The sequence below is a fragment of the Rhinoderma darwinii genome, chromosome 7 (genome assembly GCF_050947455.1).
Source record: "Rhinoderma darwinii isolate aRhiDar2 chromosome 7, aRhiDar2.hap1, whole genome shotgun sequence".
Lineage (NCBI taxonomy): Eukaryota > Metazoa > Chordata > Amphibia > Anura > Rhinodermatidae > Rhinoderma > Rhinoderma darwinii.
The window spans coordinates 62,338,431-62,364,307 of NC_134693.1; the positions used below are offsets into that span (position 1 = coordinate 62,338,431).

The 25,877-nt window shown below is 43.7% G+C and overlaps 1 protein-coding gene across 1 annotated transcript in view; it reads left to right on the top strand.

Moving 5' to 3' along the window:
* The window catches only part of HMCN1 (hemicentin 1), a 345,767-nt gene extending 334,528 nt beyond the window's left edge, over positions 1 to 11,239 (top strand). The window contains exons 100-106 of the mRNA XM_075833451.1: positions 2,119 to 2,253; positions 2,779 to 2,892; positions 3,256 to 3,381; positions 7,942 to 8,070; positions 8,173 to 8,292; positions 8,809 to 8,935; positions 10,764 to 11,239. Of these exons, the coding sequence (XP_075689566.1) occupies positions 2,119 to 2,253; positions 2,779 to 2,892; positions 3,256 to 3,381; positions 7,942 to 8,070; positions 8,173 to 8,292; positions 8,809 to 8,935; positions 10,764 to 11,130 (1,118 nt within the window). The 3' untranslated portion in view covers positions 11,131 to 11,239. The remainder of the gene's footprint in view (positions 1 to 2,118; positions 2,254 to 2,778; positions 2,893 to 3,255; positions 3,382 to 7,941; positions 8,071 to 8,172; positions 8,293 to 8,808; positions 8,936 to 10,763) is intronic.
* The last annotated feature ends 14,638 nt before the right edge of the window (positions 11,240 to 25,877 follow it).

Genomic DNA, 25,877 nt, shown 5'->3' on the forward strand with positions numbered 1-25,877 from the left:
ATTATTGTGTGCCATTCTATAGTACTGTGTGCCATTCTATAGTACTGTGCAACCATCTGTAGACATATGACATACCTGACCAGGGAGTCCTCTGGTACTGTGCGCCATTCTATAGTACTGTGCACCATATGAAATACCTGACCAGAAACTCCTCTTGTACTATGCGCCATACTGGTATTTATTTGCATATAACATACCTGACTAGAGACACCTCTGGCGCTGTGACATTCTCCAGTACTGTGCGGCATAAGGCAAACTTGACCAAAGACATACCTCTGGTACTGTGCGGCATATGGCAAATTTGATCAGAGACACACCTCTGGTACTGTGCAACATTCTCCAGTACTGTGCGGCATATGGCAAACTTGACCAAAGACACACCATTGGTACCGTGCGACATTCTCCAGTTCTGCATAATAAGGCAGAGAGCCACCAGAGGCATCCCTTTGGGACTGAGATCCATTAGGTAAGAAGGCCGCCTCTAGGAACCCCATCTTGGTTGTCATTTTAAAAGAAAATTCTCTGCAGACACTGGCGTCTCTGCTTCGGGGGGGGTTTACTTCACCCTCTGATAATTCAGTGTCAGATACAGAGGGGGTGGAGTACAAGTCATAGTCTCTATTCACAGCTTAGATGTAGATGGCTACACCTGTGTCTTGAGCCATGAAAGCACTTAGTAGCTTCATATCTCTTGGCTGCATCACTGCCAGGAAAAGAACAATCAGCACAGATCTTAGAGTAAAAAACCGTCAGACAGCAGCTGAATACAACTGATGCATAAACTGTGCTCCTCCTTTTTGAAAAACACTAAGGTGAGCAAGCAGGAGAGTAACACTGCACCTGCCAGAAATGAGGACAAAATAAAACACAAGTAGTGCTGGGCCTGTCTCTTATGCTTCCTGTGAATGCAATCAATGAGATAATGGCTGTTTTTTTAGTTTGTTTTTGCTAGGTGGTCAGTCCTAATATAGGGATTGAGAGACAAAATATCCCTGTTGTGTGCCGAAGGACGAAGAGGAAATATATATATAAGGAATAAGTCATTTTATTTATTTATGATATAGTGCGTCAGAACCCTGTTCACTGTTATGTGATCTATCCTTTAGAACTCTGTGGTCTTGGGTGCACAAGTAGACTTCCATGCCAAATCTATTTCTATGAAAGACAGCGCACTACTCCTATGTTAACCCTGTATTATAATCCCTTTGGATACACTTTTCTTTTTATATAATTTTATTTATTATTATTTTATTTTTCTTTATTTCATATTCACATAATAACACACAACTAATGCTCCCCCTTAGTCCACTTGGCCAGGGATTCCGCACAGAGAGGGTGCCCGTGATGTCACTGTCCACACATATGGACAGTGATGTCAGGGGCTCCCTCTATGAGCGGAATTCCCAGCCAGAGCGTCGACAACGCTCTGACCGGGGATTCCGCTGCAGGAGGAGCCCCTGACAGGGGCTCCCTCTCTGAGCAGAACCCCTGGCCAGAGCGTCGGCAATGATCTGGCCGGGCATTCCGCTGCAGGTGGAGCCCCTGACGACACTGGCCTTATATGGAAAGTGCCCGGCCAGAGTGTCGGCATCGCTTTGGCCAGGGATTCCGCTCCAGGAGGAGTGAATGGCAGAGCAGGAAGTGGATCATTTCCTGCTCTGCCATAGTATTCAATTGTATCTGCGTCCGGAGGACACAGATACAATGAAATGTGGCAATTGCCAGGGCACATCCCGGGACAGTAGAGAGATTGTCGAGAGTTTCTCTATAAATTTGGGACAGTCCCGGCGGGGCTGTTGGCAACTATGCAACACAGAACGGTTTCTTTCTATCTCCTCTGACTGAGAGGAGCATGTATAAATGTAGACATGTACAAATTCATGTTTTGTATATCATGTCTTTGACACTTCGTTATGTCATCTAGGTATTCACTAATTTATTGATTTATTTGTAGAACGCTGCTTACCTCTTAAGCAGCCTGGAATCATATCTATTTCATGCTATGCTTGCAGTGTTAAAAAGGAAAATTCTGTGGCCCGAGGTTTCCGCTTGATGGAAATTAGTGAAGATGTATTCATACTGATTTCATTAAGCTCAGATTAATCTATTTATTTGTAGATATTGATGAGTGCACATTGGAAGAAGCTGTCTGTCGTATAAATGAAGAGTGCAGAAACACCATTGGTTCATATACATGTCTTCTGAAATGTGGAGTTGGATTTAAAGCTTCTGCTAATGGCTTAGACTGTAAAGGTACAGTATAAATAACAACTATATGTGTAAATTATTATCTTTGTATATTTAAAGTTTTATAGAAATCTATGCTTATCATATAACGTTAATGGTAAAAGTGGACTTATTCCTTTACAGATAATGTAGTAGTGTTACCTGCAGTCCTATGTAACACCCCAGATAATACACAGTGATAACTCTCTGAGTACAAATAATATAGTGAATGTTATCTGCAGTCCTACGTAACACCACAGATAACAAACTCTGATAACTATACCCACACAGGTACATATAAACACATACAGTTTTGATCGGTGGGGTCCGGCTGCCAAGACCCCCACCAATCACTGAAACGGGCAGAAACGCTCACTTGAGGGATATGCCTCTTTAGTTTCTATCGGCAATCTTAGTTTGCCTGAAGATGGTCTCACATAGAAAGTCTAAGAGCGCGTGATCAGGCTAAAGACTTTTTCTAAAACATTTTTAAGATGTGTTATGATTATTGTACTGTAGCTTTTTTTATTTCTATTTTTTTCATACTTCCAGATATTAATGAATGCCAAGAGTCAAATCCTTGTCATCAGCATTGCTTCAACAGCATTGGGAGCTATCACTGTGGCTGTGATCAAGGTTTCTTCTTGAAAGGCAGAAGATGTTTTGGTAGGTCTGTATAGTTATATATACATAATGCATGTTAATGGAATGTCTCACTGACTGCCCGATCACATGTAAGTACAAGCAAAGAGCACTGCTGAAGGAGTATGGAGGGGTATTTTTGGCTCTAGGTGTGAGGCAAAGCTGCTAGCACTATTATATGGGATACGGTAGATAACACTGTTATGGAAGGCAGAGTGACTAGCACTGTTATGGGGTTGCCGTTAAGAACACAATGTGGCCATGCTATTGGAAAACTATAGATGACACTTCTAGAGAGACACTGTGGCTCACACGTTTTTTGGGCACTGTGATTTGGGCTGCTATGGGGGGCACAGTGACTATGTTAACTCATGTATGTCCCCTCAGACCTGAACGAATGCCGTCAAAGTATTTGCAGACCAGACCAACTGTGCAAAAACACACGTGGAAGTTATAAGTGCATTGATTTATGCCCCATTGGATTTACAAAAGCAGAAAATGGATCATGTGTTGGTAAGTGTTGTACATCTTAACAATAAATGTTATGCCGTTTTGGCCAATTATAAAGTAGTACTGCAGATAAAAACTCGAAAGAGTCTTAGCAGGTGGAAAGAGCCATCATGAGAGCCCTTATAGTACTTCTTACTAGAGGGCTCAAGCTCCGTTAATTAAACAGAGTACGCAATTGTATAGCATTTTTTTTAACGTGCACACGAATACTGTAGGAGTAAGTCATTCAGATTAATTCAAAAATATGCTATACATTCTCTAATACAATCATTATAATTCAAGAGAAGAATATCATATTGCACATATATATTGCATAGTACATGCCAAACGAAATTTCCCATTGACATGTCTGTAATTATTAGCTGTGTAAAAACACATTCTGATGTCAGAACCTTGTATAGCGAGTGGGGTTCTCTCAAGTGGTCGCACTGTAACTCTCTCTGCCTAGGATGTATCTCATATGTCCTGACAGGAAGGCACTTCAGTACGGTAGCCGGAGCTAGAGCTGGTTGAAGTAAAAGCTACATATACCTGCAGCTCTCATTTCAACCCGTGCTAATAATGGCTCTAACTCAGACTATTTGCAGCTCTTATTTCAGCCCATGGAGAGGAGGGCCAGTGGGGTACGTGCAGGCAGCGTGCAGAGAGATAAGGTGAAGCTGTGATCCTTCTCCTGTCCCTGTATGGTTGTAGATCACTCAAGAGGGATGGTAAAATTAACTTTTGTTCATGTTATCAGCCCCTTTATTAATGAGAAAGCAATACTTGCTCTCTGATTGTCACATATGGGCTGTCTTTTTTTATTTTTCAAAAAAGGAGTAAGAAGATGAGTAGCTAATCTAATCATGCCTAAGTAGGTGCTTTATTGACCTCATTCTCTGGACGTTTACTAGATTCTGGATTGCAGCGTCAAATAAGTCACACCAAGCACTTGCACCACACACAAACATCAATGAAGGGTGTAGATTTTACACTGTCCATATCCTGTGCTTACTCGATCTTTAACGTAAAATCCGCTGACCGCTTCCCTAGCGATAACCATTACATGCAACAGTAATAGTGTTAACAATTACCACTAGAGGGGAATGTCTAATACATTTCTGAAGGGTCGAAAAAGATTTCCGTCAGTCAGAAAACACATTTTCAACCACTAATGGTCGCTATAAACTATCGTTTCCAACTATTTCCGTAAAACCATTTAAAAGGCTGGAGAGTGAGCTATGACACCACCCCCAGACGAAGGCTTCCGGGCCGAAACGCGCGTCGGGGTGGACGCCAGTCACTTGCATCCTGTCATGGGTAAGAGACATGTGCACATTTTGCACAGTTTACTAACATATATCTCCATTCTCGGTCACTCGCTGTATTTGTTCTCCTTGGAACTGTGATGTATTACTGTCTTAGACATACTGTGCAGATTAATTACCAATATTTATATACTTTTGTTGCATTTGTCTCCCAGTACCTCTTAAGTGACCCATGGTTGGCTGTTTGTACACCATTATGACTGTTACTTAACACAGGTGTGCTCAGTCTGTTTGCACAGCGTTGCTCTGTGAGACATGTGTTCTGGCTGTCCATTGTTTCCTGTGGTTCACATCTCTATAAATTTTACATATGTGTTTATTTTTAATTTGATTCAATAAACTTTCATATTTTTTAACCCATTTCTCGTGTGTCAGACTCCTAGTTATAGGTTTTGTTGTTATTTCCGTAAAACCGTTCCAGGACCAGGCTATTTTGAGTTTTCAGGAACAGACAGCTTTTAGCCATTTTTGGCATATGTTCGTCAAATAACTATAACTTTTTGTATTTGTTGGGCTTAGTGACATTATTTTACAATGTTTTTTTCATGAGCAATACACGGTTGTTACTTTTTACATATTTTTTAGGATTATAGTTAAAAAAAAATATTTTGTAAATATACAGTATACTGTTTTCGTTTTTAGCAAATTTCTTCTGGTAATAAAGTATTACCCTAAAATAGACTTTTTATTTGTAACCATCATTGTCTACTCTCTGTACTAGACTAAAATGTAGTCCTAATACGTTAAAACAATGGCCGTCACACGAACACATGTATTTCAATGGGGCCGTTCACACAGCTGTTGTTTCACTGTAGGTCTGTTGAAAAATAGAACATGTCCTTTTCCTCCGTTTTCACGTATCCCTCGATAGACTCAAGTCTATGGGGATCCGTGAAAACGGGACCCACACAGGTGCAACTCGGATGTAAAAAACTACAGTCAAGTTTGCGCTCGTTCGTGTGAATCTGGCCTTAGAGTGAGGTGTTGGCTGTACAATACAGCCGGCACCTTAAAATGAAAAAATACAGCGATTGAGACACTTCCCTATTCTCTTCAAAAAGAGGTTATGCAGTAGCTGAGGTGTGTGTATTGTAGGGATAATGTACCCACTACCAGGGCCGGCTCCAGGTTTATGTGGTCCCTTGGCTGACAAAGACTTAGTAGGCCCCCTTGCGGGGGAACTCACGGCGGAAGTAAAATGGCAGAAAACGTCACCTTGTGCCCCCATATAGACGTTAGGTCCTGTTTATGCCCCCATACAGAAGTTACGCCCCCAGTTTTTACCCCCATAATTTGAGTGCCCTCTGTAGATAGTGCCACACATCCCCCTCCCTAGTAGTGCCACACAGCCCCCCTCCCTGTTAGTGCCACACAGCCCCCTCCCTGTTAGTGCCACACAGCCCCCCTCCCTGGTAGTGCCACACAGTCCCCACCTCTGAGGTAGTGGCACACAGTCCCCACCTCTGAGGTAGTGCCACACAGCCCCCACCTCCCAGGTAGTGCCACACATCCCCCCTCCCAGTTAGTGTCACACAGTCCCCTCCTCCCAGGTAGTGCCACTTCCCCCTCCTCCCAGGTAGTGCCACACAGCCCCCTCCTCCCAGGTAGTGCCACACAGCCATCCTCCTTGGTAGTACCACACAGCCTCCCTCACTGTAGGTAGCACCTTTGGGGTTCCCTCTAGGAGTGATATCCCAGCCAGAGCATTGCTGATACTCTGGCTGGGGATTCCGCTTCAGGAGAAACCCCTGACGTCACTGTGCATATATGGAGATTGTTTTTAGGGGCAACCCCAGAGCAATAGTCCCGGGCACCACCAGCACTCTGCCTGGGACTCCTGCTCTGCTCCTGACATCACTGTCCATATATGGATAGTGATGTCCGGAGCAGAGCTGAAGTCCTGAGCAGAGCGCTAGTAAAGGCTCTGCTCCGGTACTCAAGCTCTGGGGAAGCCCCTGACATCACTATCCATATAGAGCTAATGATATCAGTTGCAACCCCAGAGCCAAAGTCCCGGGCAGAGCGCTACTGCCTGGGACACTGCTCTGCTCCTGACAACACTGTCCATATATAGACAGTGATGTCAGGGGCTTCCCCAGAGATGGAGTCCCGGAGCATAGCTGCTAGCGCTCTGCCTGGGACTCCTTCTCTCCTCCTGACATCACTGTCCATATATCGACAGTGATGTCAGGGACTTCCCCAGAGATCGAGTCCCGGAGCAGAGCCCCTTGTAGCACTCTGCCCGGGACTCCTCCTCTCCCTCTGACATCACTGTCCATATATGTCAGGGGCTTCCCCAGAGACGGAGTCCCGGAGCAGAGGCGCTAGGGCTCTGCAAGGGACTACTTCTCTTATACTGACATCACTTTCCATATATGGACAGTGATGCTGTGATGACGGCAGCGACAGCACCCTGCGGCCGAGTGGGCCCCCCCCCAAGTGTAGTTGACCATGGCACTTTCCCGGGTTCACTGGGTGCTGACGCTGGCCCTGCCCACTACTATAAATTATTAAGTAGGATCTGTCAGATTTTTCGGCCAGGGCTACACCAAGACTTTTTGTAGCGCTACTGATTGATTTTTAACTCTTGAGTGACAGCTGCAGTCCACAAGATTGCATGTAACGCAATGTAATAATTTGGACTGCAACTGTAGTTTAATAGTCAAAATCAATCAACAGTGCTACAAAAAATCTAGGTGTAGCCCTGACCTTATACTGCCCTAAGGGCAGCATAAAGTAGGGGGAAAAAGGCTGATTTCAGGGGTCTGTCGCTTAATCACTAATGTACTGTATTTTTTAGAGAACATACATTTGTGGCACACTGCCAACGCTGCAGGCAAAGAGTCCAAGGATATGCATGATATACACACTCCCCCCAACTCCCCCCACCCTCCAGCCACTGATTGACACATTTCTCCCTATTAACAGTAATTTGTTACTAGGCTTTATAAGGCTGGATTCACATACAGTGTTTTTAGGTCAGATTTTTGTGGTGTTTTTTTAAAGGTGTTTTTGTGGTGTATTTTATTGGTTGCTAAAAATGTAGTGGCCAGATGTTTGTTAGTAGTGAATAGCAAGTTAAGAAGTTCTACACACAGAGGAGGCATTCAAAGTTTTTTACTCAGATAACTTACCATATTACACACGTATCCTCCCCTAGAACCTAAGGTCGATGCGCAGGGCTTTGCCATCATCAAATGAAGTGATAATGTTAGTAATATGATGGTTGCACATATAAACCCCTTTTTCTTTATAGATATTAATGAGTGCAAACAGGCTACACATCGATGTAAAAACAATCAAATATGTGAGAACACGCATGGCAGTTATGTCTGTGTTTGTCCACGTGGGTTCAGGTCTGCAGGACCTGGGAAGCCTTGTGTAGGTATGTCACATCCAGATTGAAATATTTTTGGTTTTTTTCATGCTTGCATCATTATATTCTAACAATCTAATAATTGTTTCACTCATTTTGCTTATTGCACAGACATCAATGAATGTGACCAGCAAGATTTGTGCCAACATGAATGTAGAAACGTTTTTGGAAGCTACCAGTGTGTTTGCCCACCTGGTTATCAACTCATGGCCAATGGGAAGTCATGTCAAGGTATGACAAGGCAATACTTATTGGGGTACCAATGTTCAGAAGAATGCAGTCACATGTGGAAAAGGTTATCCAGCTGGAAACGACTAGCAGATATCCCTTCAAAGCAGCAAAGTTTTTCACCGATAAAATGATTTGGTTGTATTGATCTCTCTCGTGAACAATTCTTTATTGGAGAACTATTTGTCACTGGGTTTAAAGTTAAGTTAATGCAGTAAGATTCTCTATTTCTTTTTGGTAATGTGCTCTAAAAGGTATGAAAAGCAGAACTGTAAAATTAGATCTAAAAGATGGAGAGGCGGCTCACATTGTGTCTACTGCTATGTTTAATCCTTTCAGTCTTCATACAGTTGGTGATGTGTCATTTCCTTTTTTTTTAGCTATTCAGACAGATATTATGCCAGAGTAAAGAAATCATATATAGGGAGTGCCAGGGATGGCTTTCATTTCTTTGAACAACTTCCATTAGTTCTAGCTGAAGCAAATACATATTTTTCTCATTCACACATTTTCCTACAGATATTGATGAATGCCTTCTACAAAATATTCAATGCGGCGTAAACCAGATGTGCTTCAACATGCGAGGAAGTTACCAGTGCATAGATACTCCTTGCCCTCCAAACTACCTGCGAGACTCTTCTTCTGGGTATGCGACACTTATTAGTTCATTGGTGTATTGTAAAATACCTGTATAATTGTAATTACAATGGACGCAGCTTCGAGTGGTTTAATCTTTCCATTAATAATTATTGGAGTGGAAGAATCAAGCAACAAGACACACAACTTATCTTAAAGAGTAACTCTACTCAAAAGTGAAAATGGGTCTAAATATGGTTTTTTTCCGAGCCACCTCTCAAACTCTCAAACGTATACACGACAATGCAACATTTTTGTTTTTTTTGGTTTTTTTTTACAAACGTAAAGTTTTTTAATTATAATAAGCAAAAACTATGTGCATAAAAGGATATAAGTCTTAGTCAGGAAAAGTATGTTGATAGCCCAACAAATTGCTATAGCAAAAAAATAGGACATGTCTATAGTGCCTCTATATTTATTACTGTGAACACATTCCGCAAATGCAGAGGACACACCGCCGCCCATTCGTGCAGTATTTACTGACCGTAACTACTGCAGAGTCGTGTGCATGAGGCCTTACTGCGACCATGTAAATTTATTTTTACAAAAGATGACCCACAGGCGATGCCATAGAGTCCTGCCAACCTAATCTGGGCCCCCTCTATCTGTATGATACGTACACCCTTGGGATGGGATACGCCATAAGATATTTTCGGTATTAATCTTTATTGTGCAAAGTCTACATATATTTTATTTGGCAACACAAATGCCTTTAGTATTGTATTAATGTCTTTCATTTTATTATTATTTCTACTTTTCTATTTTGATACATTGAAAATTGCCTGACAGTGCTCATTGTCTGTGTTGCACTGTATAGCTTCTTCAAGGAAAGTGTAGATATTTTATGATAATGATATGATTATAACGGGAAGAATATGTTGTAGATAAATAATTTAAAAAAAATCTATATATGTAAAGGAAGAATGTGGGGACCGCTGTCAAATTTGGTATAAAAAGCAAATCAATATGCAAAATATATGTGACCTTTATCAGATCATTCTTAAGATAGAAATGCCTCTAAAACTTTTTCAAAATATGAAACCTACAATCCATCCCAGCACCAATATTTTTACCATGATAGTCATTTTTTTATGCTACTGGTAGGAAAAGAGGAGGAATGAATACTTAAAAAAAACAACAACTCCCTGGGGATTTATTTCATAGTATGTACAGCACCTTAGGATCTATACACACTGATTGCAGTGCACGTTCAGCGTATGCCGTCGACCTATTCAACTGTGTACTAGTTACCCTGCTATATACGTTTTTTGTGGGATGTCTTTGTTTAGATAAGGATAGCCGACTATGCTTTTCAATAAAGTTAAAAAACAAAAGTAGGGCGATGCATATGTATGCAAAAGGACACTCTTTTGACATATTGTACATTGCGTCCATAGAAACCTATGTTCAGCAGTGTGAATAGAGCCGAAATGGTTAATGCAATTTACACATCAGCCATTTGACATTACACTAAAAAATAACTTTTTATAGTGCCAGGAAGTAGAATTTTATAAGAAATAAGTATTTTCTTAGGAAATGAAAAAAAGGAGGTTCTTTCAAATTTATTTAGTAATTGAATAGAAGCAGATATATTGTATACATATTTTAAAATGTCAATTATGATTAATTTTTCATACTTAGAGGTCATTGTATTAGTTGGGTAATTGTAGTAATTTGTACTATTTTAAAGGGTTACGAGTTTAGAAAAATGGGGTCTGCTTGAATGGGAATGAGCTACAATATAGGCGCAGCCAATGGATGATAGTGGAACTAGATACTGGATCCCTTAAAACCATTTGTTGTCACTAATGATGTTCATGATGTTTGTCCAACACCAGGTATTGTTTGAAGAACTGTGCGCTGAATGATTTGGAGTGCGCGCTCAGCCCATATGCACTGCAGTACAAACTGGTCTCACTTCCATTTGGCATTGCTGCCAGTCAAGACTTGATTCGCTTGGTTGCATACACACAGGATGGAATACTACATCCCAGAACAACATTCCTTATCATTGATGAAGATCCCACGCTACCATTCTCTATAAGGGAAGAAAATATGAAAGGAGTTGTTTTCACCAATAGACCCCTTAAAGAGCCGGAAACCTACAGAATGAAAGTGAAAGCTTTATCATACAGCATAGAGCGCAGCATCGAGTATCAGACAACGTTCATTGTTTATATTTCTGTGTCTGCCTATCCCTACTAAGCTAACAGTGGTTTCCATTCTCATTTTTGTGCTTCTCTGTAATTTAATACTTGAAAGACATTACAATCTACAAAATAATTGGAGTAAATAAATTGCAACAAGTTTTTTTAACTGGTTTTCATGTGTGTTTTTTTAAACACCAAATCTCATTACACGTCACTCATTACACAACATTGTGTAACGTTTCATATTGTTGTAGTAGAAATGAAAATTTACTGACATTGTTTTTATAAAAACACAATAGGTTTAAACATTGAGAAAAAATATAAAACAGGTTTTAAGAAATTGCAAGAGGAGCGCCAGATACATCTCCAGTTAGACGGACAACATGTTGGATTTACCTTGAGAAACTCGGGAACCCCCTCCCCCGTCATTTGCCCTACTGTATGTGTGGAAGTTCAGAGACACCTCTGGTCGGCTTATCCCCCCTAGAGAACAACATAACTGATCCTTTTTTTCCGTGACATCTGCCAAGTGCACGGTGGCAGAATATATAAAAAACATTAGAAGGTCAGACGGTTCCGCCAAAATAGGTGGGTTTGGCCGACGCTACTCTTATGTATATGGCCACCTTAAAGGGGTTTTCCTACTAAGAATATTTATCACCTAACTACAGGATAGGTGATAATTGAAATGATCGCTGGGGACCCAATCCCTGGGACCCCCACATGTAGAGCTGTCCTTTGGGTGAAGCAAGCTGGTCCCAGCCGACCGCACATCCTGGGCCCCACACTTGCCACCACCGCCACCATATACTTACCCTTCCTGCTCCTGTCGAGTCTTCGTCACCTCCAGTCTGGACACAGCACTGACTCTTAACGCCATTCAATGTCAGGACATTGTGTGCGTGTTTGTGTGTGTGTGTGTGTGTGTGTGTGTGGCACAGATAACGTCATGGTGCTGAATGCTGACAGGAGCGAATGCTGTGCCCAGAGGTGAAGTGGACTTGACTCAGGAACGGTGACTGGGTAAGTATAATATTGGGGATACTGCCTCTATATCTGAGTCTATGATGTGTGATATTCTCTGCTAGGGCCTTGTATCTTAGCTTATGTGTGATACTCTCTGATGGCGCCCTGTACCTTAACCTATCATGTGTGATCGCACAAGAGAAGAAGTTGGCACTACCACTACCACAATGATTTCATCAATATTTTGTGTAACGTTATCAAGGGATACTCTATCGATTAAATGGTGCTCAGCATATGTAATAGTACGCATAGAAGGAAGGAAAGAACATGTGGCACTCACCAAAATTATAACACTTTGTTCCTTTATTATGACATTTTAAAAATGGCCCCTTCTAAGGGAGGATGTGGCAGACAGCAACAAGTGTGTGATACTGTCTGCTTAGGCCCTATTTTTAAACAGGCCACGTATGGTACTGTCCGCTGAGTCCCAGTGGGAAGATGAAGGTCTTAATGATGGAGTCACTTATTATAATTGACCTTCTTAATGGTTAGTGTATTATCTTCTTATCTTTAATGGTTTTTGCCATGTAAAACGTCATTTTTTTTGTAAGGAAAACAGTATTTGCTTAGTTTCTGGACAGAGATCTTTACTAAAAATGATAAAATCATATTTGTTAAGAAACCACTATTGTCATTTAATTTTTTATTTAACTTACTAGCTATTAACATCTTGTATATACGAGAACCAAATGCTGCTTTATTGCTCAGTATCTGGTGCCCAAAAAATAGCAGATACAGTTACAATCTCAGATTTACACTATATGGAATCTGAACATATAAAACCGTTGATTGTTGCAATACTTTGCAATGAATTATTTAGGAAATGAGTTTCCCCTAATACGGTTCAGTCTATTGCCTAATTAAATTGTGCTTGGCACTTACTCAGCATTAAGAAATCATTTCAGTCTGTTCCCTATATTATGTCATGGCAAATGATCGGACAACCCAAACAAAATGTGTGTCTGTTTCCTTAAAATAGATGCACAAGTTACAAGACATTTATCAGACGGAAACTAATTACAGCCTGACCCATTACTGATGAGAGAATGTCTGACAACTGTAAAATATGATTTGTCATTGAGAGAGTCTGCTAACACTTTACCTAGTGTCTCAGAGGTTAAATCCCAAGGGTTAATCATAGAAATTAGCTGCACTTGGACTAAGTAATCTCTTGCGGGTTATACAAAATAAAGTCTTACCAACACTTGCCTGGTGTTCAAAGGATTAACTCTAAATGGTTTGCGCCAATGTTACAGCAAGCAACTATGAAATGTTACATTGTATAAGGCTACTTATTTTTTTTTTTTTTTATGTGAGTGAAGCAAAGGCTTAAAAAAAAAACGTTTTGTGCTGTGATTTACTGGCAGATAGTTGTTGCGTAATTGACAATCTGACAAGAACAGGAAAAAAAGAAACCATCACTAAGTCCCTGTACTGGATGAACATTTTACATGAACACGAGGAGTCATTGGGTGTCCTGTAAGACATTTAGTCATCTAAAAACGATCTCCTTATTCCTTAACAGTAACACAGTGTCCTGTAATATCATGCTTGCACCATACTCAGTGACTGTAATGTTCAGCATACTCTTAATATTTTAGATGTCTCAAAAAAAAACTTGCACTTCACTGAACAAATAGTGTTTTCTCATATTCCAGGTATCACTTAATAGTTACTCTGCTCTTCAACTCTGATACATTGCAATAATATGAAAAAAAATATTTTCAAGTAATGCTGATCTACAGTAGAATTTAAAAAATACCAAAAATCTATGATCTATCTATCTATCTATCTATCTATCTATCTATCTATCTATCTATCTATCTATCTATCTATCTATCTATCTATCTATCTATCTATCTATCTGTCTGTCTGTCTGTCTGTCTATCTGTCTGTCTGTCTATCGTATCCGTCTGTCTATCGTATCCGTCTGTCTATCGTATCCGTCTGTCTATCGTATCTGTCTATCTACAGTTATGTTTTGGGGTTTTTCATATGTGGACATGTCAACATCTTCATTTAACCCCTGACTGACCAGCCTATTTTAAACCTTAATGACAAAAGCCATTTTTTAAGTTTTTCCATCTTCGTATTCCAAGAGCTATAACCTTTTTATTTTTGCGTCGACATAGCTGTATAAGGTCTTGTTTTTTGCGGGACAAGTTGTATTTTTTAATAGCAGCATTTTGGGGGACATATTATTTATTGATTAACTTTTATTAACTTTTTTTTGGGGGGGAATAGAAAAAAAACTGAAATTTCGCATCTTAAATCTACGCCGTTTACCGTGCGTGTGATATAAATAACACAATAACTTTTTTCAGCGGGTTGTTACGATTGCAATGATACCAAATTTGTATAGTTTTTGTATGTTTTACTACTTTTACACAGTAAAAACGCTTTTTTTTCAAAAGTATTTGTTTATGTGTCTCCATATTTGAAGAGCCGTAACGTTTTTATTTTTTCGCCGATGCGGTTGTATGAGGGCTTTTGTTTTGTGGGAAGACTTGTAGTTTTTATTGGTACCATTTTGGAGTAGATGCGACTTTTTGATCACTTTTTATCACATTTTTTTAAAGTCAGGATTCACAGAAAACAGCAATTTTTCCATAGTTTCTTATTACATTTTTAACGCCATTCACCGTGTGGATTAAATAATGTAATAGATTTATAGTCGGGGTCGTTACGGACGCGACGATACCAAATATGTGTAACTTTTTATCTCTATTTTGTTTTTTTAATAGTAAACCATTTTGTAAGGGGAAAAGCTGGGTTTTTCATTTTTTTTCACAATTTTTTTAAATTTACTTTATTAAACTTTTTTTTAACTTTTTTACTAGACCCACTAGGGGACTATAATATGCGATTCTGCGATCGCATTTATAATACACTGCAATACTTTTGTATTGCAGTATATTACTGCTTGTCCGTTTAAAACGGACAGGCATCTGCTAGGTCATGCCTCCGGCATGATCTAGCAGGCATACACTACAGGCAGACCTAGGGGCCTTTATTAGGCCCCCGGCTGCCATTAGAGACACAGACACTCGGCGATCGTATCGCCAGGTGTCGGTGGCAGAGAGAGGGAGCTCCCTCCCTCTCTCCAAAACCACTCAGATGCGGTGCTCGCTGTTGAGCACCGCATCTGAGGGGTTAAACGGGTGAGATCGACACTAATATCGATCTCACCCGGCAGAGCAGGGACGCCCCCAGCCCTGTCTGGCAGCTGAGAGCAGGGAGATTTGACTGCTCCCTGCTCTGTTTACTTATTCCGATGCCGCGACGTAAAAAGTCTATGGCATCGGAATAAGGCCCGTTAGTAACCGACGTAAAAAGACTATGGGCCGGTCACTAACGGGTTAAACAATATATAAAGATAAAAGTGAAGTATCAGGCCTATATCAGCTTCTTAGTACTCCTTTGAGTATTTGTACCTGCTTAGAACTGGAATGGTGCCTGCCCTGACCTGTATCTGTCTATTGTATTGCATGAACTCTCCCTGTTACAGATTTGTAGGACCCCCAACCTCCCTACTGGTACCTTGCTTCAGAAATACCATCTGCAAGGCCGTCAGTGGTTGCTATTATAGACTTCTCCAAGGACGCAACATGTGAATTTCCTGTCAAAGTCCATACTCCTGTGAGGGGCATTTTAAGGTAGAAATTGCTATAGTCCTAAGATTTCGCCCAAAGATAAATCTAATAGTAACACAGTGGGTCCACATTCCTGTCCTGGGACATGACCGCGACAAATATTTAATAGTTAATTCAAAACTACAATGATTGTAAATTAAGGATTACATCTGCTTTATTAGCTGTAAATATATCATTCTACACCAGCACGGGACCAAGAACATATTAGAGAAAGAGTGTTTTTTGTCTGGACATATGATAATAACAGGGACAGCATTTGGAGCCCAGGTACGTCCCAGACACTTATTTAGGGTGAGCCATTATTCAAAACAGACAATTTTAATATTTATCAATACCTATACCAGACTGTGAAGACTACTAGTATATCCAGAAAATGAAACACACATAGCACAAGTCATGTACCATGACAATATAAAATAAACTTTATTGAAATATACATAACACATTGGCCATCAAAATATAGAACACAGTTAAAAAGGAGAGTATGGAGGAGCTGCGTGAATAATCCAATATATATGCTACCATACTATAAACATCCTGTGATGTGGTAACAAATGCAGATATCTATAGAAAAGATAATCATATAGATCAAGTATTTGGACAACAGAAGCACATAAATATATTTAGCACCTAACAGAAGAGCACACAATTGTGCATACATATAAAAGTATACAGCTAGAGCTCCAAGTTGCACCCAAAACAAAGACCATGCTTTATAAATAAAGGATATTGCACAAACCCATGGACTGCATGATAGGAAGCACGCAGGAACACTCCACACTGACCGCCCCCGACGCACGTTTCGCCGTCAGCTTTCTCAAGGGGTACTGACTGATGGGATAGTGGTTGTTTTAAATATAAAATGCAGAGGGAGGGGACTACTCTACTCTATTGTCATGGTACATGACTTGTGCTATGTGTGTTTCATTTTCTGGATATACTAGTAGTCTTCACAGTCTGGTATAGGTATTGATATTTGCTTTATGATTTGTGTGGACGCATTATTGTTTGGCGTATGCCAATGGTCTATACTCGTATAGGTATTCACAATTTTAACATTTAGACTGGATTAGAAGGAAAAAAGTGACTAAGAACAAAAGAACAAAATCCAGACTGTGACAATGCAAGCCAAAATGAAGAGAGACATAGACTGTAAAGTTCCAAAGCAAAGATCAATAGGATGCAAACATGGACTAGAGCCAGGCCCACAGCCACACCACACAATATCGGGCTGTTTATGTTAGTAATGTCACGCTGTTACATTACTTTGTTATGTCAATGTTAACATCTTTATACATGTAATATCTATCCGCCAACTATAGCCTGCAAATGGCAGAGAAGCTGCAGGTAATCTCATATATCCCTAGATGATGTAATGGCCGGAAGGAGGTGAAGGGAAAGTGAGCCCTAATCTACCCACCGCCCTGTCCCTGCCTACTTGCAACGACTCGCCCTAGGCGACGAGGTACAACTGGGCGGCGGTCCCTACGCTGTCTAAGTGCACAGGAAAACAAACAGGGAACATGCAAGGGAAGGGGCAGTAGCCACGGAACGCCACGAGGAAACGGAGCGGCGAACGGACAGTCAGGACCAGGACGAAGTGAGTACACCCGAGCGGGCAAGGAGACAGAAGCAAGCCAGGGGCAAAGCAAAGCAGGTCAAGCAGAACTGCAGCAAGGCAGAAGCACGGCAGAAGCAGGCTGGAGCAAGCAGCAGTGGGGCCAGGAATCCAAAAGAATTACAAGCACTGAGGGAGAGAACAGGGCAGGTAATAAAGGACAGGGGGCGGAGCTAACTCCGACAGACCAGGCCGCGATAGGCTCTCCCACTCCTGAGCCTGCCACCCTGGTTGGTGGGAGATGGTGTCAGTCGAACAGGTCTGGCCTCAGGTGTGGATTGATTAATCCCAGGAGTATACCTAGATGAAGTACCTGGCAGATCCCTAACAGTACTCCCCCTTTTATGAGGGGCCACCGGACCCTTACTAAGGGGACCCGGTTTAGTGGGGAAGAGAAGGTGGAACCTCCTGATCAATACCCCAGCGTGAACATCACGGGCAGGTACCCAAGTCCTCTCCTCCGGCCCGTATCCTCTCCAATGGACCAGGTACTGGAGGGAGCCCTGGACCATCCTACTGTCCATAATCTTGGCCACCTCGAATTCCACCCCCTCAGGGGTGAGAACGGGAACAGGAGGTATCCTCGAGGGGGACCAGGACGGGGAGCAGCGTTTAAGGAGGGAGGCATGGAAGACGTCATGTATGCGAAATGATGGGGGGAGCTCCAGACGGAAGGATACAGGGTTGAGGACTTCAATGATCTTATAAGGTCCAATAAATCGGGGAGCAAACTTCCTGGACGGGACCTTAAGGCGCAAGTTCCTGGACGACAACCAGACCAAATCCCCGACGACAAACCGGGGGTTAGCAGAACGTCTACTATCCGCCTGAATCTTTTGTGCGCTCTGGGACGCCTCTAGGTTCTTCTGAACCTGGGCCCAGACGGTGCACAGTTCCCGATGAACATCCTCTACCTCAGGATTATTGGAACAACCAGGGGAGACGGAGGAGAATCTTGGGTTAAACCCGAAATTACAGAAAAACGGGGAGACCCCTGACGAGTTACTGACCCGGTTATTCAAGGAAAATTCAGCAAGGGGAAGGAATGAGACCCAATCGAATTGACAGTCGGAGATGAAACACCTTAAATATTGTTCCAGGGATTGGTTGGTCCTTTCCGTTTGGCCATTAGTTTCGGGATGGAAGGCGGAGGAGAAGGACAGATCAATCTCCAACTTTTTACAAAAAGCTCTCCAAAATAAGGAAACAAATTGTACCCCTCTGTCAGAAACGATATTGACTGGGGCCCCATGGAGACGCAGGATGTGTTTCACAAACAAAGAAGCTAACGTCTTGGCGTTAGGTAGCTTCTTAAGGGGCACAAAGTGGCACATCTTGCTGAAGCGGTCGACTACCACCCACACCACCGACTTGCCCTGAGATGGAGGCAAATCGGTGATAAAATCCATGGAGATATGGGTCCAAGGTCTCTGGGGAATGGGCAAGGAACGTAGTAGGCCCGCAGGTCGGGACCTAGGGGTTTTGGACCTAGCGCAAACCTCACAAGCGGCGACGTAAGCCCTAACGTCTTTAGGCAACCCAGGCCACCAATAGTTTCTGGTAATGAGGTGTTTGGTGCCCAAGATGCCAGGATGACCAGATAGAGCGGAGTCATGGTTTTCCCTGAGTACCCTCAGCCGGTATTGCAGGGGAACAAACAGTTTGTCCCCAGGGACGTTCCCGGGTGCTGCACCCTGATCAGCCGCGATATCAGAAGCTAAATCAGAATCCGTGGCAGAGACGATTATACCAGGGGGTAAAATACAAGCAGGATCCTTCTCAGAAGGAGGATTGGCCATGAAACTACGTGACAGAGCATCAGCCTTAATATTCTTGGACCCAGCCCTATAGGTAACCAAGAAATTAAATCTGGTAAAGAATAGTGCCCACCGAGCTTGTCTAGGATTAAGCCTCCGGGCCGATTCTAGGAAAACCAGATTCTTGTGATCCGTAAGGACCGTTACCTGGTGTCTGGCCCCCTCCAGGAAGTGCCGCCACTCCTCAAAAGCCCATTTAATGGCTAGAAGTTCGCGGTTGCCAATATCATAGTTACTCTCCGTGGGCGAAAACTTCCTAGAGAAGTAAGCACAGGGGCGGAGATGGGTGAGGGAGCTGGTACCCTGGGACAAGACGGCCCCCACTCCCACCTCGGAAGCGTCAACCTCCACAATAAATGGCTCCTCTTGGTTGGGCTGAATCAGCACGGGGGCCGAGATAAAGCACTTCTTGAGGGTCTCAAAGGCCTGGACGGCCTCAGGGGGCCAATGGAGGACATCAGCACCCTTGCGGGTAAGGTCCGTAAGAGGCTTAGCGACGACCGAGAAGTTGGCAATAAATCTCCTGTAATAGTTGGCGAACCCTAAAAAACACTGTAACGCCTTAAGGGAGGCAGGTTGGACCCATTCCGCCACAGCCTGAACCTTGGCAGGGTCCATGCGGAATTCATGAGGAGTGAGGATTTGCCCTAAAAATGGTATCTCCTGTACCCCAAAGACACATTTTTCAGTCTTAGCAAACAGATTATTCTCCCGAAGGACCTGGAGCACCTTCCTGACATGCTCCACGTGGGAGGACCAGTCCTTGGAAAACACCAGTATGTCATCAAGGTACACAACAAGAAAATTACCCAGGTACTCTCTCAGGATTTCATTAATAAAATTCTGGAAGACAGCAGGGGCATTACACAACCCAAAGGGCATGACCAGGTATTCGAAATGACCCTCGGGTGTGTTGAACGCAGTTTTCCACTCATCCCCCTCTTTGATGCGGATAAGGTTATATGCCCCCCGTAGATCGAACTTAGAAAACCATTGGGCTCCCTGAACCTGATTAAAAAGATCCGGAATCAAAGGAAGTGGGTACTGGTTCCTTACGGTGACCTTATTCAGGTTACGATAATCAATGCACGGCCTAAGACCACCATCCTTCTTCCCCACGAAGAAGAAGCCAGCACCTACAGGAGAAGTCGAGGGGCGAATGAAACCCTTGGCCAGGCATTCTTGGATATATTCCCTCATAGCTTTACGTTCAGGACATGAAAGATTAAATATCCTCCCCTTAGGAAGCTTGGCACCAGGCACCAAATCGATAGCGCAATCGTAATCTCTATGGGGGGGCAACACCTCGGAGGCCTCCTTAGAAAACACATCGGCGAAGTCCTGAACAAACTCAGGAAGCGTGTTTACCTCCTCCCGGGGAGAAATAGAGTTAACAGAAAGACATGACATAAGACATTCATTACCCCATTTGGTGAGATCCCCAGTATTCCAATCAAACGTGGGATTATGCAACTGCAACCAGGGAAGGCCTAAAACCAGATCAGACGATAATCCCTGCATCACCAGTACAGAGCACTGCTCCAAATGCATGGAGCCAACAAGGAGTTCAAAAACAGGAGTATGCTGAGTAAAATAACCATTAGCAAGGGGAGTTGAGTCGATTCCTACTACAGGGATAGGATAAGGTAAATCAATACAAGGCATCTTTAGAGACATAGCAAATTCCGCAGACATGATATTAGCAGATGACCCTGAATCCACGAAAGCACTGCCCGTGGCAGCCCGGCCAGCAAACGAGACCTGAAAGGGAAGCAAAATTTTATTGCGTTTCACATTAACGGGAAATACCTGTGCGCCCAAGTGACCTCCCCGATGATCACTTAGGCGCGGAAGTTTTCCGGCTTCTTATTCTTGCGCCTGGGACAGGTGTTCAGTAGATGCTTGTCGTCCCCACAGTAGAAGCAGAGACCATTCATTCTGCGAAACTCCCTACGTTGTCGAGGGGACATGGAGGCCCCGAGTTGCATAGGTACCTCCGAGTCCTCCGTGGAGGGGCGAGGAGACGGGACCTCGGGGGGGATTGCAGAAAAGTCAGAGGGGAGCACACTGAAGCGTTCTAGCTGACGTTCCCTGAGACGTCGGTCAAGTCGTACTGCTAGGGCCATAACCTGGTCAAGGGAGTCAGACGAGGGGTAGCTAACCAGCAGATCCTTCAGGGCGTCAGATAATCCTAACCTAAACTGGCACCTTAGGGCCGGATCGTTCCACTGAGAAGCTACGCACCACTTCCTAAAATCAGAACAGTATTCCTCAACCGGTCTCCTACCCTGACGTAAGGTCACCAGCTGACTCTCGGCTAAGGCAGTCCTGTCAGTCTCGTCGTAAATGAGTCCGAGGGCAGAGAAAAAACGATCAACAGAGGAAAGTTCAGGGGCGTCAGGAGCCAAGGAGAAGGCCCACTCTTGGGGCCCTTCCTGGAGTCGGGATATGATGATACCCACCCGCTGGTTCTCGGAACCTGAGGAGTGGGGCTTTAGGCGGAAATACAGTCTGCAACTCTCCCGGAAGGAGAGAAACGTCTTACGGTCCCCTGAGAACCGGTCAGGTAACTTGAGGTCGGGTTCTAGAGGTAAGGTGAGGGGTACTACTAAAGCAGCGTCACCCTGATTGACCCTTTGGGCCAGGGCCTGGACCTGTAGGGAGAGGCCCTGCATCTGCTGGGCCAGGGTCTCAAGGAGGTCCATGATAGCGTCAGCGTAGGAGAAATGGTAGACTAGGTAAGGGCTTGTAATTCTGTAATGGCCGGAAGGAGGTGAAGGGAAAGTGAGCCCTAATCTACCCACCGCCCTGTCCCTGCCTACTTGCAACGACTCGCCCTAGGCGACGAGGTACAACTGGGCGGCGGTCCCTACGCTGTCTAAGTGCACAGGAAAACAAACAGGGAACATGCAAGGGAAGGGGCAGTAGCCACGGAACGCCACGAGGAAACGGAGCGGCGAACGGACAGTCAGGACCAGGACGAAGTGAGTACACCCGAGCGGGCAAGGAGACAGAAGCAAGCCAGGGGCAAAGCAAAGCAGGTCAAGCAGAACTGCAGCAAGGCAGAAGCACGGCAGAAGCAGGCTGGAGCAAGCAGCAGTGGGGCCAGGAATCCAAAAGAATTACAAGCACTGAGGGAGAGAACAGGGCAGGTAATAAAGGACAGGGGGCGGAGCTAACTCCGACAGACCAGGCCGCGATAGGCTCTCCCACTCCTGAGCCTGCCACCCTGGTTGGTGGGAGATGGTGTCAGTCGAACAGGTCTGGCCTCAGGTGTGGATTGATTAATCCCAGGAGTATACCTAGATGAAGTACCTGGCAGATCCCTAACAGATGACCTGTGCTCTGCATCTGTAGCTAAAATTATAATTCCATAGTTGCTAACCCAAATTTACAGAGATAGTCCCGGCAAATCACTGTCCCATGAGGAATCCCCAACCAGAGCGTCGGCAACGGCTGTGACTGGGGATTCCCTTACTAGAGGCACCCAAAATTTCTCTATCTACAAGGAGGGGATGGCACTATCTAGATGGGGGAATGTGTGGCACTATCTACAAGGGGTGTGTGTGGCATCATCTACAGGGGGCTGTGTAGCATCATCTACAGGGGGCTGTGTGTTATCATCTACAGAGGGGCTGTGTGGCACTATATACAGAGGGTACTGGGGTATTATCTACAGAGGGCACTGTGGCACTATCTAAAAATTGGATGTGTGGCACTATCTACAGAGGGCACTGTGGCACTATCTACAGGGGCACTGTGGCATTATCTACAGGAAGCAGTGCATGGGAATATCTACAGGGAGCAGTGTGTGGCAATATCTACTATGACAGTGTCGAGCACCATCTACAGGGGGGCTGTGTGGCAATATCTACAGGAAGCAGTGTGTGGCAATATCTACAGGCAGCAATGTGTGGCAATATCTACAGGGAGCAGTGTGGAGCACCATCTACAAGGGGCACTATCTACGCTGGTTTTTACATTACCAGTAGTGATCAGCACATATCACTTAACCCTTGTGATAAAGTGAGACATCACCTGCCTGTAAACAACCAGATAACCAGAGAGATACCGGCCACGATAGTAGTTGTTAGCCAAGCTAGTGCAGACATTTATGTTTGTTTATTTGTTTGCAGAGATTATGGAAAGAAAGTCACGCCCACTAGCCACGCCCACCAGATAAGCCACATCCCCATAAACCACATCTACCAAAGATGCCACACCCTAAGTGTCCCTGGAAAAAAATTAAAATGTTGGCAACTATGTAATTAATTTTATAAAACTATAATCAAGGAGTAGATCAGGAATAGTTCTTACCTGATTTAGAGCAGTTCAGAAGGATGTTAACAGTTATTGAGTCTTGTCTTGTTTTTGGCAAAGATTAATCACAATGGCAGCTATCAAGTTAAGCCTATTATTTTCTAAATAAATGATTGGGAGGTATACGGCAATGTATTCTTATGTAAAGGGGAAAACATACTTTCTGGCTCTAATTTTATTGATTAGAATAAATTGCTGGATTACCAACATTAAATCAATGTCATACAAATATCTATTATTAATGCAGTGGCGTAACTACCGCTGTAGCAGCCATAGCAGATGCTACGGGGCCTGTGGCATTAGTGGGCCCGTACCGCCAACTGGCACGGTCCCTCCCATGCAGGTTGCAACAAGTTACCCCCTATCCATAGGTTAAGGGGTAACTTGCTGATCGGTGGGTCCCCCACCGTTTACGAGAACGGGGGTACCAAACCCCTTATTTGAACCGAGCGGCAGGCTGCTCATGCGCACCGCCGCTCCATTCATTCTCTATGACAGTCCCGGAAATAGCCAAATGCTGCACTCCTAAACAGTGGGGGTCCCAGATGTTAGACACCCACCTATCAGCAAGTTACCCTCTACCCTATGGATAGGGGGTAACTTGTTGTAACCGGAATACTCCTTTATTAACTAGGCTACAGGCCGTTCAGACTGCAACCAATCAGGCGCAGGGACTGGATCCCTGCGCAGGCCGGCGTGATGACGTCAGTGAATCACACCGACCTACGCAAGGATCCCGTCGCGTTGAGGAGGCTGTGTAGAAGCTCTGTTTGTCGTGGGAATGTGGCCTAGGTGAGTATAACTTTTTTGTTTTATTTGTTCGGGGGCGCTATCTACAGGCAGGGGGCTCTATGGCACTATCTACAGGGGGCTGTATGGCACTATCTACAGGGGGACTGTGTGACACTAACTACAGGGGGGCTATGTGACACTATCTACAAGGGGGCTGTATGGCACTATCTACAGGGGGCTGTATGGCACTATTTACAGGGGGGCTGTATGGCACTATCGACAGGGGGCGGTATTACATTATCTACAAGGGGACTGTATAGTGCTATCTACAGGGGGGCTGTATGGCGCTATCTACAGGGAGCTGCCTGACAATATCTACAGGGGGCTGTATGGCACTATCAACAGGGGGGATGTATTACACTATCTAAAGGGGGGCTGTATGGCACTATCTACAGGGGGGCTGTATGGTGCTATCTACAGGGGGGCCGTATGGCCCTATCTACAAGGAGGCTGTATGGCACTATCTACAGGGGGGCCATATGGCATTATCTACAGGAGGGCTGTATGACACTATCTGCAGGGGAGGCTGTATGACACTATCCACAGGGTGGGCTGTATGGCACTATCTACAGGGGGGCTGTATGTTGTTATCTACAGGGGGCTGTATGGGACAATCTAACGGGGGCTGTATGGCACTATCTACAGGGGGCTGTATGGCGCTATCTACAGGGGGCTGTATGGCGTTATGTACAGGGGGCTGTATGGCACTATCTACAAGGGGGCTGTGTGACACTCTATATGGGTGGCTGTTTGACACAATCTACAGGGGGGCTGTAAGGCACAATCTACAGGGGGGCTGTGTGGCAGAATCCTCAGGGTGCACTATTTACAAGGGGGACAGTGTGTGGCACCTAGGGTAGGGGAGCCCCACTCAAAAGTTTACTATGGGGCCCAGTCTTTCCTAGTTACGTGCCTGTATCAATGGTGTTTTTCAGAAATTCATCCAACCCACTTTAGATGTATTTTATGAATTCTCACCACATCCCTCATTAGGGAGTCCTAATCTTACAGCTCTCACAGTGAAAAATCCCTTTCGTCCAAACTTAACGGATGCCCCCTTGTTATGGTTACAGGCAGAGGTATGAAAAGATTATTAGTTAGATCTGTGTACTGTCCACTGATTTATCCCTACATAGTATTTCAGTCACCCCACTACAGTTTATTTTTAGAAAGGTAATCCACCCATTCATCGTGTGAATATAGGATGCTTTGGTGCACGCCCTGATATTATTAGCAGCAGCTGCCAGGCACTGGTTGTTACAGTTAGGTCTTCTATGTAAGCCTCTTTTAATATCAGTTGTAATATTTTTTTATAACCTTACATTTATCTACTCATCAAACTTAATTTGTCACATCTCTGCAAAAGCCAATCATTCTGTAATTCATATTATCTCTGTTGGGTTAATTACTCTCCAAAACTTATCATTTAAATAAATCATTTTAACAAACCAATTCTCATATAACACAAATAACTTTAATCTCCACATTCAGGCCATTATGTTTTAAGGTACTCAATCTATAGATCCATTCCAGTTCCTGTTTCTTAAAGATCTTAACTCTGCACCCACCACGTCTA